A 16,940-nucleotide genomic window follows, 5' to 3' on the forward strand; every position below is an offset into this window, starting at 1 on the left:
GCACATACAAGTAACCTACCTAAGATACTTGAGTAAAATACTGAATAGGGTGTATTTATGTATGTATGTGAATTGAATAACAGAGACCATTTTCAGAGGTGGAGAAGTGATCCACTTTATTTGATTGGTCTGAATTCTTGTAATAGACTACCAAGAGACATTGTGCGATACGAACATTGCATTTCAACATCATAGGATACATGGGTTATTTCAAGTCTCAATTTCAGAAAGTCACCACTGCGTGTTTGATTGTGAGCTGAAAAGACGCTTCAATTTAGTTTCGGCTTCATTTATTTTTTTGTCTTTTTAAGATTCAAGTTTGTAAACTTTATTTTCGTCATTGCCATTGTAAACACATAACACCCCGTCAATACGGGATGAAATACATTGATGTGGAAAATCATATAACGGGGGGGGGGGGGGGGGGCTAGAATTCAAAATCATGACGAGAACGAAAAAAAAGGATAAAGTTTAGAGCAGATTGGTTGTCTATAATATAACACGGTAGGATTTCACATATTTGACAAAAAAAGAGGCTTAACCAGAAAGGAGCGTAACTGCCATTATAAATTATGACCTAGCGTTAATACTTGAAAGCTTCATGCTTGTGGATGGGGGGGGGGGTTAAAATGCTATCAACCCAGGATCCAGAGAAGAGATTAAGGTGACAAGGGTATTAAAAATGACAACGACAGCAACTCCCGGAAAAAAAAGTTTAATAAAAGAAGGGACCATACACTAATCGAGACCGTGAAGCAAGTTTCCTACTGGAGAAAAAGAAAGATATGAAGCACCAGCTACTTATAGAGAAGGCCGGAAGTCCAAATATCCGTCTCTCTAGCGAGCCGCGTAGGGATATTTAAAGCACACCTCAGTAAGCTCCTGTGGCGGAGGCTAAATAAGTTACACAACAGGTAGTATGGCCTTTTGTTGACAAAAAGCCCCAATGCAAAACAAAAAAGTGCAACGGTGCAGCGACCTTTTTCACGTTTGGTTAGTTTAATTTTTTTGTCCAACGGAAAGATAATACCGAGTTCAGTTTCAGATGACTGTCTTGACAGTATAAAAAAAGGGGGGACTACATAAAAGAAAAGGAACGTACAAATATCAATAAACACCAATGTATATCTCTGAGAAAATTTATTAAAGCTGCCTTGTTTTTCAAGCCGCCAGGGATGGCATACCCTCTCACGAAGGAAAAAAGAAAAAAATAGATTTCTTCTCTTGCACTATTTTCACGTTGACTACGTTTCAGAGAGCATCCAATTTGTGCAATAGTGGGAGACTTTACTGCTTCATGTTATAAAAAACCCAAAACATAGACAACGTCAGCTCACGTTCATAATTCAGATCAATGCAGGGCCCAAGAAGTTGTCTTCAAGAATATCACTGTCGGCAATATTAAGCTTATCATTGACTTTCACTTTTCATACTCTTGACACCAGTGTTTCTAACTCGCACCAAAGATAGTTTCCCTGACTGCAAAGTGGGTAACACAAGTTGACTTTACAGGTCGGTTCTTTCAATGAATTGTCCCAGATGTTGTAGTGAAATGTAAGTGTGTCCGGTGTGTATCTGTATGTTTCACTAATGTACAAGATGTTGAGAATCTGGCGGTTTTTGGTGGGCAGGGGGCCAGCGCGTCTCTGTGCTCCACACGCACGATCAAGTATATCCCTCAGGTCCACCTCTCCCTCGATGCATCACAAGAGGAAACGCGTTGTGTGTGTGCATGTGTTAATGTGTGTCTGTATGTGTGTGTGTGTGTGTGAGAAGAGGGGGTGGAAGATGTTTCAAGAGGGAGACCGTCTGTGATACCAAAAAGACTGCGATGCTCCTCCTCCTTCTCCTCTTCCCCATTTTAAAGTGGATCAATTTTAAAAAGCAACATTAAAATAAGAAATCAAGTTACGAAAAAACACTGCAAAAAGCTGACTATTTACATACAATGATTTTCTCAAAAGACAAGGTGTATCTTTACAGAAATCAAACAAAAAATTCAGAAATTGTCTCTTGTGTCATTTCCTTTTCTCCATTTTAATTTTTTTTGTTTTTACATAAGTTCTTCATCTTTATTTTGTTACTCATAAAATCCTCTTAGTTACCCCCTACTCCCCATCATCCCCTCCTCCTCTGCCTGGCTTTGCCAGTGCTCACAGAAAAAAAACAGAGTCTGTCCTGAAAAGACCTGGCCGGGTAACGAGCCACAGCTGCTATTCCTGACAGCTGTCACCAGGGGGCGCCATCGGACCCAGAAAAAAATAAACAACATCGGATGCCATCCCCTTGCGGTCAGTGGCCGCACTCACCAGTGAGTGAGGCCAGATCTAGAGAGTGGAGGTGAGGGGAAGGTGGGCAGGATAAGCTCTCTCTCTCTCTCTCGCTCGCTCCCCGGTTCCACTGGGTTTCCTGGGCGTTTCAGTTGGGGAGAGGGAGGAGGGGGGGGGGGGAGGTGGGCGGTTGGAGGCCCGCTCAGTCGTCGCTGTCCGACAGCGTCTCGTACTGCTCTGACAGCAGAGGCTCCCGCTCCCACACCCTCTGCTGCTGCTGCTGCTGCTGCTGCTGCTGCTGCTGCTGTTGCGCCGTGGGGCCAGCAGGGGGCGGTGGAGCCAGCTGCTGCTGCTGCTGGCTCTGGATGGCCGGAGAGGCGATGGAGGTGGGCGGCATGCGCATGGTCAGTGGGTTGTAGGGGAACTGCATGGAGCCTGGAGCAGAGCAGGAGGAGAGGAGTTCATTTGTTAACATTGTTGTATTTTTTGTGAGCTAGAGCGAGAGTGAGATAGAGAGGCCGGTATAGGAGAGAGAGTGGAGGACATGCAGCAAATGAGCCCGGTGAATGGCGACCGGCGTCCCTAGTGTTTAGCGCTCTGCACAGGCACCCCAGACGGTCAGCAGGGAATACGTCTAAATGCATGTAGGTCCTTATTTGACACTTTTGTATGGTTAAACATGACTATAACTCATTATTACAACGTTTATAGGTCATGAAAATCGAAAAAGCATGATAGCTGTCTCTTACCTGTGGACGAGGGCCGGTCCTCCCAGGGCCAGCCGGCGGCGGCCTGGCGGGTGTAGTCGCCCTCGGAGTGGACGGAGGACACGGAGGATGGCCGCTCCGCCCCGGCGTAGCCCTGGCCTAGGTTGGGCGACTTGGACTTCCGGCTCGCCGCCTTGCTCTGCGGTTTCTGCTTACCTGTGTGGTCGGGGCACGGAGAGCAGCGTTCAGCAGAGCAGAGCGCAGCTGGCTCCAAAGCTGGTGCGTCGCCAATAAATGTCCACAACCCCCCAAACAATAGTTCCGCTAAACAATCCTTAAGCAGGTCAGCTTGTACCCATATTTCAAATTAAAAGAAAATGCTGAGAACAGTAAATAATATGTAATGATATATTTAAATTATCCAAAACACTCTTACTCTTATCAATCTTAAACTATTCTAATGAACTTAAATGATGTGACCGTCTCTGAAGGCAGCTACAGTTAGCAACCTGACTACTACAAACTATCATTTGGCCCCTCTAAGGAGATTCATGATGGAAGTTGTGTGTCAGATTGTATCTTTTGACCTGCCAATATGGGAGCATCTCCCAGCCATGCGATTAATATTATTAATACAGGATCCAGAATTATTTTACTGCCAAATGTGTGAATCTATCCAGCTTTGGCTGGTGTGTGCTCCGGGAGCCTGTGTGAGTTTGCGTCAGAGAGAGATAGGCGTTGCCCCCCTCACCTATGCTAGGTGAGCGATTAGCATCCTGGCGGCCCTCGCTGTTGGCCGGCTGTGAGCCGGGCCCCCCCTGGTGGTCCTGGTCCGGCCGGTCCTCCAGGTTGCCCATCAGGGCCTTGCGGATGATGTCCTCCAGACCCAGGTTGTTAGCCGGGTCGCTGAACGAGTGGTTCCGGGCGTTGATGCTGCCTGCAGGGCACCAGGGTAGCCACAGAGAGAGAGAGAGAGCATGAGGCAAGCCAGCTCCTCTAGTGGTTCAGGTGTTCCTAATCTCTAGCCGTCCTACTAGGTTAATCAGAACTACGGGGGGGGGGGGGAGACGGCACAGAGCTCGGGACCCGGAAACCAGAAAAAGGTTTACTCTACCAAAGACGAAGCGAATTGCGCGAATGGACGATGCTGATTCTAACAACTGTATTTCTACAGTGGACAGTCTAGGTGGTGTTGATTTGAAACCTTTACAGACACTTTGTCACTGTTCACAAGTGCTGGTCGACTTTGTGTTCACCATTACTAGCCGATGACACGCCTACAGATTCCCGTTATTTACCTGAGCTGGTTACCGCAGGCAGGTTGAAGATCTCGGTGCCTGGCTGTGCGTTTCCTGTAAGACAAATTGTATGAAGGATTGATAAAGACGGATCAATAAATCACGATTTTGTATGAGTAAATGCGTAAAGGTACGTACGTGTATGTGTGTGCGTCAGAGATGGAAATTAACTTTTTTGCCCACCAGCCACTGTGGCAGGTAGATTTAAAAATCTACCAGCCACTTTTTATACGCTATATATTTTTTTAATAAATGCAGACATTTTGAACAATATAATAGTATCAATAGATAAGAAAAGTGTTTTTCATGCCATCTTTTATTCCATCAGAAGTGATTTTTACTGTAAGTAGGTTCTACCAAGGAACTGAGTTGAAAACGTTACTCTTACCGATAAACAGTACACAGGTATCTGCCATGTTAAGTCATGTTTATTTCAAAGGTGTTACGATGACAAGTTTGGGGATAATTCATCTATACAAAGTATTTAATAAAAAACAAATTGACATATTAACAATAAAACAACATGCATGGCTACAGCATCATAAGTCAATTTGGTTTTTTATATTTACATGTGACTGCATACAAATTTGTCGCAGACATGGTAACTAACGTATGATAGTAAGCATTATTGGCCCTTAACATTAATATTCAGAAAAAACACTGCCTCACTACCTAACCCGTTGCAAACGTGCAAAAGCATAATTATATATTTATGTGGCATTCAGTCCAATGCTGAAAATATATCTGTGGCATTCAGTAGGCCAATGCTGTGGTAAAGTGTGTAAAGTATGAACAAGTGTTTCTTTCTGTTCAATAGTCTAGATAGAACTTTATCAATCCCCTGTAGGAGAAATGTGTTAATGTTTGTCCCTATAAAACCAATAATGGTAAAAAAATAAATACAAAACACGACGGTAACTGAGTAGTCAAACCGTCCAATCTGAAGGCTCTACTTAACCACTCCCCCTACTCACTTCCACCAATGAAAAGCGAACAGAACTGAGTAGGGGAGGGCGTAGCCTAACTAGTTTGTGAACGACCCAGAGAAATGCAACGAAAATTCAATGTGAACATGTATGAGGCTTTAATAAAATCCCGGACAATTTTGAAATTCCGCAAAACATTTTTTAAAAGTGTCTCAAAAAGGGGGCATGTCCGGGCAAAAGAGGACATATGGTTAGGCCTACCCTACGTACGGGAAACACATTTGATTCCTACCTAACACTACCTAACACGTAACACTGTTAAATAGCGGCCAAATTGGTGGGCGCTATCCTGGTAATTTCTCTGCATGAGAAATACTATGTGTGGCGTGTGATCGTGTGCACTGTGCATGGGTTGAATTCATGGGGCAAGCCCCAGGAATCTCCCACTTCCGGCTTCCATGAAAGAGAACCAAACTAATTCACACAATAGCGTTCATGCAAATCTAGCATTAAAGGTTCATTTAAGGAAGTTCTCTCCAGTCAAGCTGAAAGTTGTTCGCTAGTAGTAGTGCTTTAATTGGCAGAGAATTCTGAGAAATCTGAAATGCTGACTAAATTCTCAGAATTCTGACACTGCAAATTATTGCGCGCTTCCATGCCGCTCTAGATTCCCCCACCCCCACACAGATCTTTTCGATGCGACACACCCATCGTCTTCTTCCGAATTGCGTGTGTCCCACGCCGAATGCGTGAGACTTGAGAGCTGTTAGTTACCGGTATATTATCCCGGATGTTGACAGTCGCAGTTCAGCAGGAGAGGCGTAGAAGAAGAAGGGGGCCGGATGTTCACAGTAATGGTTGTGGAACTGTGCAATTCAATACGAATGTATTGAATATGCAAATTGGATCGGACCTGACTGGAAAGTATTACCCGACACAGTGGCGGGTGAAGTGACACAATTCAAACCATACAAATCCAACCGCAAATGGCGTGTGGCGGGTGTTCATTTCCATCCCTGGTGTGCGTGCATGATGTAATGCGAAACAAAAAGAAGGCACACTTACCAACATCAGAGTCCCCGACACCAGAGGAGTTCAATTTACGGAAGATCTCTTGCTTCTTGGACTTCACCATGGGAGAGGTGTTCTCCAGCTTGGTGAAGAAGGAGGGCAAGTAGGACATGTTCCCCGGAGAGCGGGAGTCACTCCTGGAACCAGAGGGAAGGCACCGAGGTGTCAATGATGAATGGGTGTACATGGGAGTCGATGATGAGTGAGTGAGTGAGTGAGTGAGTGAGTGAGTGAGTGAGTGAGTGAGTGAGTGAGTGAGTGAGTGAGTGAGTGAGTGAGTGAGTGAGTGAGTGAGTGAGTGAGTGAGTGAGTGAGTGAGTGAGTGAGTGGTGCAGCCTATAACAATTTAAGAGTTTAAATTCACATTTGTAGTTAAACCTAAAAGTGTGAGTTGTTATTTATAAATATATTTTCATGGGATCTGTCCTTGAGGGATCTATCCTTTATACTGTTAAGATTTCTTACCAACAGCAGACCGCGGATCAATTGATTAATTTCATCGCTAGGGTTTCATCCTAGTCTCTTTCACTACGAGCCCGCTCTTGGTCCCCTGAATCCTCCCTACCTGATCTCCGGGTTGTCGTTCTGCCTCCTCTGGGGGGCCGGAGGGCCAGCCGCCTCCTGCTTGTCCTGGTAGCTCTGAGGCGGGGAGATGGGCTCATAGTTCTCCATCTGCCGGCCGCGCTCCGGAGACTTCCCGGGTCTGGCAGGGAGAGCAGAGCAAAACACAGCGAGTTGGATCAATGCACCAGCCGGGACACAAAGACAACGAGGGGTTCCGGTGTTCGCTCCAACAGGCTGGCCGAGGGGGGGGGGGGGGGGTACCTGGCTCTGGGCTTGTCGGGAGCGTTTTCCGGGGACACCCTGTTGGAGGGCCTCTGGTGGTGGGGGGCCTGGTTCTCTGGACTGTAGCGGCTGGGGGCTTTGACCCGGCTGGAGGTGGACACCAGGGGCGCCGAGCTCTGGAATGTGCTGGAGGCAGAGGAGGCCGGAGGGTCCTGGTTCCGGGCAAAGTCCTGGGTGATGATGTGCTGTGGGAACAATATGTGAACAAATATGGAAATTAAATTAAGAGCAATAGATGCAATAAAAGAGTGCTTTTCAAACTGGATGGCTACAAAACAACTTCATATTATCTTTTTATGTCTACATAAATATATATATATATATATATATATATATACACACACAAATCTACCTATCTATCAAACTGTATGCATGCCTTGTCTGTTAATTTGTAAATTGATCATTAGCAACTTTGCATCTGTCAAGAATATACAGAGATAGATGGATAGCGATCTCAATTGTTGACAAGCCAATGACAACGCATTGCTTTATTTTACTACACTACTTTTCTAGCATATTTGTCAATGGGCGAAGGTGATCACAGCAGGAAACCCCAGTGGTACGAGACCACCGCACCGGCACAACCCCAATCCCCGGGCGCGTCTTACCGAGATGTGGTCCGCCAGGGTCATGACGCGGTGGGTCTTTGGGACCTGAGCGTAGCCGTCGCCCTGGGAGGGGGGTGGCTGCTGGGGCGCCGCGTGGGGGGGCTCCCCCTGCTGTCGGTAGCGGCTCATGTCGAAGGGCCGCATGCCCGCCGCGGGGGCTAGCCCAGACATGGAGCGCTGGTGGGCTGGAGGGCGAGGCGGAGGGCGGGAGGGGGCGGAGAGAGAAGGGGTTAAGGAGACAGGAAACGCCTCTGGCACTTGGGCCTGGTGACGGGGCTAACATGGAAGAAGGGTGACTTGCTGTTCTCTTGACGGCTTAGTTTGTGGACGGATTTAGAGTGAAGCCCATCTCTGCTTAAGGCTAAGTTTTGACACGACTTAAGAGCTGAATCAGTTTTCTGATCAAATTGACAACACGGTTCGATATTTGACGCATTCGTCGGTCCTCACCGGGTGGCTGCGGCTGCCTCTCCTCGGGCTTGTCTTGCTGCGGCTGCACCGGGGAGCTGGCGGGGCTGATGACCTCGATGGTGCCTCCGCTGGGGTTGTCATAGCGGTTGGATGCCACTGCATAATAAAAAGAGATAAAAAGGTTAGCCTGTGATGCATGGAAACCGATAGTACTGTACCGAGCTCCGTAACACTGTTGATCTCTATTGTCATCAGTTTGGCTTAGACAATCCACATTTTTGGTTGCTGCATTGGGGAACTTTATACTCAGTACAAACAAAGAAAGGGATCATCTCGGAGATAGGATTACGTGCTGTTGCTTTGTCGAAAATATTTTCCAGTGTTACTTCAGGGGGGGTCGTCATGTGATTGCAAATGGCTCCACTGTCTCCCAGCTTCCTTCCCCCCCCCCCCCCCCCCACACACAAACACACACACACACACACACACAGAGAGAGAGAGAGGAACTTACGGCTGCTGGAGGAGTCTGAGCTTTGGGAGCCCCTCTCGCGGGAGTCCTTGTCCGAGGCGATCTGCCGCGTGATGATGACGTCGATGAAGTTGGCGGCCGAGATGGTGGTCTTGCCGTGGGTGCGCAGCTCCTCCTCGATGCGGGCCTTGGTGCCCTTGTCCTTGGAGCCGTACTGGGCCTGCATGGCGTGCCGCTCCGCCTCCTGCTGCTGGTGCTGCTGCTGCAGCTGCTGTTGGTGGTGGTGCTGCTGCTGCAGCTGCTGCTGGTGGTGCAGGGCTTGTTGTTGTTGTTGGTGGAGGTGCTGCTGCTGCTGCTGCTGCTGCTGCTGCTGCTGCTGCTGCTGCTGTTGTTGTTGTTGCTGCTGTTGTTGTTGTTGGTGCTGCTGGTGCTGCTGGAGCTGTTGGTGCTCGGCGAGAGTGGCGGCCCTCCGTGCGGCCATGTCGTCGTCGCGGTGGTCCTGCTGCTGCTTGCCGCTCTCCTTGGCCTTGGCCACGTCCATCTGAGGGGCCGAGGCGGCCGCGTCCACCAGGGCGGCCAGGGCGTCCGCCGCCGTGCTGTAGCGGGAGCCCGCCTGCGCCGCCGCCGCCGCCGAGGCAGAGGACTGGGGTCTGTGAGGGCGAACGACACCGAGACCCAGAGATTAGAGGGAGAGAGACCCAGTGAGATTAGAGAGAGAGAGAGCGAGACCCAGAGAGATTAGAGAGAGAGAGAGGGTCCAGAGAGATTAGAGAGAGAGAGAGGGTCCAGAGAGATTAGAGAGAGAGAGACCCAGTGAGATTAGAGAGAGAGACCCAGAGAGATTAGAGAGAGAGAGAGGGCCCAGAGATTAGAGAGAGAGAGCAAGACCCAGAGAGATTAGAGAGAGAGAGACCCAGAGAGATTAGAGAGAGAGAGAGACCCAGAGAGATTAGAGAGAGACCCAGTGAGATTAGAGAGAGAGACCCAGAGAGAGAGAGAGAGAGAGAGAGGGCCCAGAGAGATTAGAGAGAGAGAGAGAGACCCAGAGAGATTAGAGAGAGAGAGCGAGACCCAGAGAGATGAGAGAGCGAGACCCAGTGAGATTAGAGAGAGAGCGAGACCAGAGAGATTAGAGAGAGAGAGGGCCCAGAGAGATTAGAGAGAGAGAGCAAGACCCAGAGAGATTAGAGAGAGACCCAGAGAGAGAGACCAAGAGAGATTAGAGAGAGAGAGAGAGACCCAGAGAGATTAGAGAGAGAGAGCGAGACCCAGAGAGATTAGAGAGAGAGAGCAAGACCCAGAGAGATTAGAGAGAGAGAGACCCAGTGAGATTAGAGAGAGAGAGCAAGACCCAGAGAGATTAGAGAGAGAGAGACCCAGAGAGATTAGAGAGAGAGAGCAAGACCCAGAGAGATTAGAGAGAGAGAGAGCGAGACCCAGAGAGATTAGAGAGAGAGAGAGCGAGACCCAGAGAGATTAGAGAAACCCAGAGAGGGGAGAGAGAACGACACCGAGACAAAGAGATTAGAGAGAGCAAGACCCAGAGAGATTACAGAGAGAGAGAGACCCAGAGATAAGAGAGAGAGAGAGCGAGACCCAGAGAGATTAGAGAGAGAGAGCGAGACCCAGAGAGATTAGAGAAACCCAGAGAGGGGAGAGAGAACGACACTGAGACAAAGAGAGATTAGAGAGAGAGACCAAGACCAAGAGAGATTAGAGAGAGAGAGCCCAACGAGAGACAGAATATGCGAAAGATTAAAGGAGAGTAAGAGAGAGAGAGAGAGAGAAATAAATGATAAAGAGAGAAACAGAGAAAGACAGAAAGACCGAGCGTATAAAGACAAAGAGAGACAAAGGCAAAGAAAGAAAAATAAGAGGAAGCGAGATTCACAATAGAGCCACAATGAAAGCCTGGAAGGGGCCGGAGGTCTTCCTGTGTGTGCTTGTGAGCTACTCAGAGAGCAGCTACTGAAGGTGTGCCTACATGAGAGAAGTGATGACGCTCTTGCTGTTGGTCCCCTGGAAGATGCTGGGCCTCTGCTGGACCACGCCTTCAGGGGTCCGCACAGAGGGGGACGGGGAGCGCAGGTAACCACGGCTGACCGGCCGGCCCGGCTGCTCTGAACCTGGAGGGACACGCACACAAACACACACGCGCTTGGATTAATCACAAGGGACAGACTATTGGACGATATTGATCTACCCCGCATCCGTTGATGTCCTAGCTTCATTCCTAGGGCATTAGACGGTCCGTCTATTAATCTAAAACATACTTGACAAGTAGGCTAGATAGATGGACAATATAGATATACTTTATTGCCCACAAAGTGTAAACGTTTATTACGTTCACCTTTCGGACATAAAGGTGAAGGTAAAAATACAATCAATGAAGAAGGACTATAAAGAGCCGTGACTCTGTGCTCACCACTGCGGATGTACGCGCTGGCGCCCGCGGCGGCCAGATGCTCGCGCTCCCTCATCTCTCGCTCCCGGTGCTCCCGCTCCCGCTGCTCGCGGTCCCGGTGCTCGCGGTCCCGGTGCTCGCGGTCCCGGTGCTCGCGGTCCCGCTGCTCTCTGTCCCGCTGCTCTCGGTCTCGGTGTTCCCGGTCTCTCTCCCGCTCCCTTTCCCTCTCTCGCTCCATGCCGGCGGCGTTGGCTGCTGCGGCTAGGTGGCCTGAAAACCCAAGGACAACACACACACACACACACACACACACACACACACACACACACACACACACACACACACACACACACACACACACACACACACACACACACACACACACACACACACACACACACACACACACACACACTGCATAAAGTTTGGGTCCACAGGCGGTGGAAAGAGGGAACCAGGGCGGGGCTCGGAATGCCGTGCCAGGAAACCTTCTTGGAGGTGACGTGGGACTGGATGCCATGGCGGTTTTACTAGGGCAATAAACTCAGGTTGGACCATTACTGTTATCGGCCACTTCTGCAAGGACTGAACCAGGCTGCCAGTTACTGAAGCATACGTTTCTATATGAATATATACACAAGTAAAGCTTGGTGAAGGCTCAAATATCAAGATATATTACCATTGGGAGTCGACAAATAATACGTTATTATAAAATATAATTTATTCTTACAAAATATTCTGCTTGTATTTAACATATACATTAGGGAAATTGGCCATTCTGGCTATTGGCCTGATACCAATAATTAACTTAATAATTGGCTCCAACTATAATCTTTGCATCATGAAACCATGCTTTGAAACAGGCAGCCTAGCAATATTCATTTAGTTTAAGTCTGAAGTACTTCAAGTGTTACTTCTTTGCTGTGCTCAAGCACATGCCAATCCCCCCTTAAGTGGAGATGGGTTGGACTGGTCCGTCTGCAGATGGACAGGACTGTACCACAAAAGAAATTCCACCAGGGGGTGGTCAAGTGCCCTTAAAGTGGTCGTATGCGAGTCGCCAACACCAAGACCACCATCACTTGGACCTGGTGGAGAGGTCAACTGGAAAGGCAAAGTAAAAGGGGACGGAGAGGAGTAGGAGGGGGGGGGGGGTTAAGAGAGGGGGGACAGTCAGGGGGTGTGGTCCTCACCTGGCGATATGGAGGCTTGGTTGAAGGGCCTAGGAGGGAAAGGGGGCTGAGCTCCGGGGAGGTAGGCGATTCGCTCCATAGTGGGGGAACCTGTTGCCCCAGGGTGAGGTAACAGGATAGTTGGAGGCATCTGGGCTAGATCAATTATCCCTTTTACAGACAGAAGCAAAGGGCCAGCGGTGAACAACAAGAACCAATTCCATCAATCTACCGGACACCATGGGCCCCGCCATCAGCTGGGACCCATCGCCCGCCACGTCAGTTATAGATTTACAGATCAGTGTATGAGGCCCCAGGGGCGTGATTAGAGAGGCTGGGGGCCAATGTGGGGGGGCAGCTGCATGGAGCTGAGGCCCCGCAATACCAATTTGTACGACCCATAACCCGATCATTGAGGAGTACGGCCCAATCAGTGGTAGCCCTCCTCAGTGATTAAAAAAAAAAAAAAACTGCTAATTTTGTCGAGGTCATTTGCTTCTGGGCGTCTGGAAAAGGATAGCCAGTAAAAAGGCACACACACGCACACACACACACACACACACACACACACACACACACACGCGCGCTGTAGGGAAGCAGGCCTGCGCCCTACAGCACGTCCCCCCGGCGCGGTTGCGTACCTCGAGCCCCGGCCGGATACTGGATGGCGATGGACTGCTGTTCCCGCGGCGACAGGCCCCGGGCCAGGTCCGGCCGCGGGATGACCTGCATCTGCTGGGAGGTGATGTAGTCGTTGAGGATGGTCTGCCGCGTGGTCTCCATGGTGTACAGCTGGTAGGTGTTGGGGTAGCCCGCTGGCGTCGGCTGCCGGGGGAAGATGTACGCGCCTGCCGTGGGACGAGGACAGAATGGGAGGGGGGGGTTCATATGAGTAACCGGTGCAGGATGTTCAACCAAGTTATCTGCCACCGGCAAACCTAATATTGACTAATGTGAAAATAAAGAACTAATTTGTTTTAATGGTAGGGGGGCATGTAAACATATATGTATGTATCCAGCCGACTGCCACCTCAATTAATACTATATTAATTATAAGAATATCCAGATTATTTAATATATCGTACGGTATAGCCAATAAAATCTAAATTGGCCCCGTGTCTCCATGAGATGTCTACAGTCCGGTTAACGGAGCACATAAATAATTGGCTGTTAGACAGAATCCCTCCTGGGTGTACATGCAAACTACAGCTCAACATAGCCCCGTTAAGGTGGGTCACCACAGAGTGACTAGGGCTACGAGGGGGACACTCTAGAGGAGCAGCAGCCGTCGTACCGGGGTCCAGGACTCGCTGGAAGGCCATGGCGGGGTCCAGGTGCGGGGGCAGGTGGTACACCTCCCCGGGGACCATGGGGCGGAGGTGGGGGTCGAAGGGGCTGTGGGAGGCCACCGGCTCGGACACGGGGGACTTGGCCGGCACGTTGTCCCTCGGCGTGGGGGTCATGACACTCTTCCTCTCGTGGGACACGGCCTTCCCGGAGCTGATGCCTCCTTTGTTAAGAGAGGAGAGAAGGGAAGACTCAGGTTTGGATGTCATGCGTGTTTAATACAAGCAGCACCAGGGTTGCGAAAAATAAACAAATCCCAAGCATCGTGCATCGTCCTCTCACACATCCCAGTATTTTAAGCCTGGTTAAAATGCAGGGACGTCAGATATAAAATCACTTAATAATTGTAGCACTCTTGGGTCTCAAAAAATAAGCAGAACGATTTTCATAGTCTGGTATCGGGGGTTGCTTGGCAACTGCCGGAACGGTTCTAGGTCTGAACCTCCATGTTCCAGCGGTCACCAGAGCGTTGCACACTGGGTACACCGGGATAACGACCCTACCGTCTGGGGCGCGTCCGAGCATGGGCGACGACCGTGAGTTGGTGCTGTAGTTGACGGGGGTCCTGCGGGCGTTGGCGTCCTCGTACATGCCGGGGCTGAGCTGGGTCCTGTTGGCCTCCTGGTGGGTGGAGCGCAGCACGCCGGTGGAGTTGACCACGGACTGGCGCACGCGGTCCGGCCCGCCCTTGCTCTCCTCGTACTTGGCCCGTTCCATGGCCTCCAGCTGGGGCAGACCGTGGGGCATCTTGCCTGGACTGGTGATCAGGGACTTGACGTTGTGCTTGATGGCGGGCTGGTTCACAGAATGGATCTGTGCAAAGGGGAAAATCCACTGGATCAACAAAGGATATGTCAAATAAAATGGGGATGTAGCGGATAATGTAGTGGGCGGGTAAGGATAGTATAGAGCAGTGGTTGACAACCTATGGTTCGGGACCCCGCTTTGGGTCCCCGGATTCGCATATGGAGTTGCGGGAAATTGCTGATGTAAGCTATCGATAGTCAGTTACATTTTATATTTATTTATTTTTATCCACTTTATATTCAAACTGCCTGCCCGAACGATTCACAGCCAACAAGCAAACTAATATTAATCTAGTGTGTAGTTGAGCAATGTCATTATGTTCACCGGGACATTGATAATGCAGATGTTGATCGGGTAAATACGATTTGTGTGGAAGCAGATGCACAAAAATTTAAGTTCACAGCGAGACAGGTCGATGGAGCCGTGGTCATACCTGGGACATGGGTCCCTCCAAAACCCTCCGGTCCGCCATGTCGGGGGTCTTCCGGCTGTCCCCGCCGGACTGGTCTTGGCGGGGGATCTCGTGGATGGAGCGGCCCAGCTCCTGAATGGTGTTGACCGCGTCGTACGGCTTGCCCTTGCCGATGCCCCCGTCGAAGGAGCGGATGGGCGGGCTCTCCCTCTTGATCTGCTTGTATTTGGGGCTGTCGTCGTAGGCCTCGGCCGACGTCCTGGGGGTGCCTGGAAGGGAGAGAGACAAACACATTTGGATGAGCCGCAGCAATGTGTGGTGTCGTCTTTGTCAATTTGTGCGATGACGTCGTACGGCTCCAAGTCAAGCCGAAAGGAAAATCACATGATCAAATAAGTTGTTCCATCAAAGATGGCGCAAGCACTGGGAAATAATTATAGGTGGTTCTTAAAATATCCCCTGTCAATTAAAATAATGTGTCCATTGAATCTATTTATGAGCTACTAAGGCTTCAAGAGGAGAGTCTACCTTGCATAATGGATCCAGTGATGAAAGGCCTCTCTTTAGAATCTCCATGGAGACCCTCTCTAGGCAACGCTCGGCCCATCAATCCTGAACAAAACAACAACGTACTTTCAGATAGTCTCATGGATAACATGAAGAAACATCTCGGTGTGGATGCATTTCTTTATAATAAAATAACAATAAAAGTTAGAACAACGCCTCTCCGTGTGTACATTGAATCAGCAATTACGTAAATGCAATTATAAACAAAAACCGAAATAAAAAAACCACCACATCTCAACATCATAAAATATTGATTTAATGATGGAATAAATTTAATCCGATAGATATTTCAATACAATCAGACTACCTTCAAACGGAGCTCCGTCGCGGCCGGGGAGACCTCTGCCCGTGGGGCCCTCCATCATGTCACAGGAGCGCTTCAGGTCGTGGCCGGCCCTGGGGCTGCGGGTGGCTTCCCTGGGGTTCTTGATGGCTGTGGGGAGGCCCGGGAAGAGGTTAGGTTCAGCTATGAGGAGCAGGGTCTCCCATAAGGGAAGGATAAGAATTGCACCCCTGCTATTTAAAATGACTGACGTCGCCATAAACGACTGCAGCATTCAATCGACTCTTAGTAGTATACGGCTCTGGATGATCAACCAAGTTACCGCTAACTAGCAAACAACATTGACTGGCCTCAAAAGAAAGACTTAACTAGTTTAAAGTGTGACGCAAATAGTTGAAACGTTGCTTTGCCGTAGCAAAGCGAAATGGCTGAATGAGAAGGGTAGCATTGGCGATAGCCACAGGAGGTCTTACCGTCGTAGGAGACGATGTGGCCGCTCTTGCCCTCGTAGATGACGTGACCTTTGGGCATCTGCTCCCCCCGGCCGCTCTTGTCCGGGCTGCTCATGTCCTCGGTGGCCAGCTTGGTGATGGTGCCCTTCAGCAGGTCAGCAGCGATGCTGGACTGGGGCATGGCAGGAGTACCCTGGACCGCACACAGACAGGAAGTGTAAGAACTGTGAAGTGATGAACTTGTTTAAACTAAATGCTTAATCCTAGACTATGAAATAAATCATGTGTTGCCGCCCTTATATATCTGGGTATGATTAATAAAATAATAAAAGATCTGATCATAGGCTATGATGATATTTAATCTATATTTTACATACGAGTGCAAATGATCTGATGGATTAGTTCTACCTGGGTAATCGATCCGCGCCCATAGGCCAGGCCCTCGCCCATCTTGCCTGGGTTGCCTCTCCCATCCTGGACGGATTGCATGGAGCCTGGGAGGAGGAGATGGGGGAGAGTTGAGATTAACACAAATACCAAGGGAACGCGATCCTGTGTCGAGAGAGCGGCTAGCAAAGAGGAACCATTTGAAACTCCATCGTCTAGCAACATCAATGGCAGACTTGCAGCTGGAGGTTCAACCACGCTCACAACCTTTTAGCCTCGTCTGTCGATTCGGTTTGTTGTTGTTAAGATCCCCTGAGAGAGGGAGAGAGAGACTACGGAAAGGTCTTTTGTGGAGATGCATCCGGTCCACACAGCAAAGGGATTAAAGGTTTTTGAACTTGACTCTGTAGTACATTAAACCCCTTCTGTATCAGCAGAGAGCATCATAGTCTGTCTGAGTATAGAGGCTCACAGTGGTAGACTCAATGGTTAGTGCTTAAGAA

At 49.4% G+C, this 16,940-nt stretch overlaps 1 protein-coding gene across 1 annotated transcript in view; it reads right to left on the bottom strand.

Annotated features, from left to right (window-relative positions):
* Positions 1-89: 89 nt before the first annotated feature.
* ncor1 (nuclear receptor corepressor 1) overlaps positions 90-16,940 on the bottom strand; it is a 49,218-nt gene continuing 32,367 nt past the window's right edge. Inside the window, exons 24-44 of the mRNA XM_060056491.1 lie at positions 16,459-16,544; positions 16,072-16,243; positions 15,623-15,748; positions 15,277-15,360; positions 14,770-15,017; positions 14,033-14,342; positions 13,477-13,692; positions 12,824-13,030; positions 12,204-12,353; positions 11,032-11,280; positions 10,591-10,732; positions 8,649-9,256; positions 8,177-8,293; positions 7,727-7,911; positions 7,098-7,303; positions 6,838-6,975; positions 6,267-6,409; positions 4,276-4,329; positions 3,729-3,914; positions 3,020-3,193; positions 90-2,705 (exon numbers count right to left, since the gene is read on the bottom strand). Of these exons, the coding sequence (XP_059912474.1) occupies positions 2,473-2,705; positions 3,020-3,193; positions 3,729-3,914; positions 4,276-4,329; positions 6,267-6,409; positions 6,838-6,975; positions 7,098-7,303; positions 7,727-7,911; positions 8,177-8,293; positions 8,649-9,256; positions 10,591-10,732; positions 11,032-11,280; positions 12,204-12,353; positions 12,824-13,030; positions 13,477-13,692; positions 14,033-14,342; positions 14,770-15,017; positions 15,277-15,360; positions 15,623-15,748; positions 16,072-16,243; positions 16,459-16,544 (4,034 nt within the window). The 3' untranslated portion in view covers positions 90-2,472. The remainder of the gene's footprint in view (positions 2,706-3,019; positions 3,194-3,728; positions 3,915-4,275; positions 4,330-6,266; positions 6,410-6,837; positions 6,976-7,097; positions 7,304-7,726; positions 7,912-8,176; positions 8,294-8,648; positions 9,257-10,590; positions 10,733-11,031; positions 11,281-12,203; positions 12,354-12,823; positions 13,031-13,476; positions 13,693-14,032; positions 14,343-14,769; positions 15,018-15,276; positions 15,361-15,622; positions 15,749-16,071; positions 16,244-16,458; positions 16,545-16,940) is intronic.

Source organism: Gadus macrocephalus, chromosome 7, assembly GCF_031168955.1.
Source record: "Gadus macrocephalus chromosome 7, ASM3116895v1".
Taxonomy (NCBI): domain Eukaryota; kingdom Metazoa; phylum Chordata; class Actinopteri; order Gadiformes; family Gadidae; genus Gadus; species Gadus macrocephalus.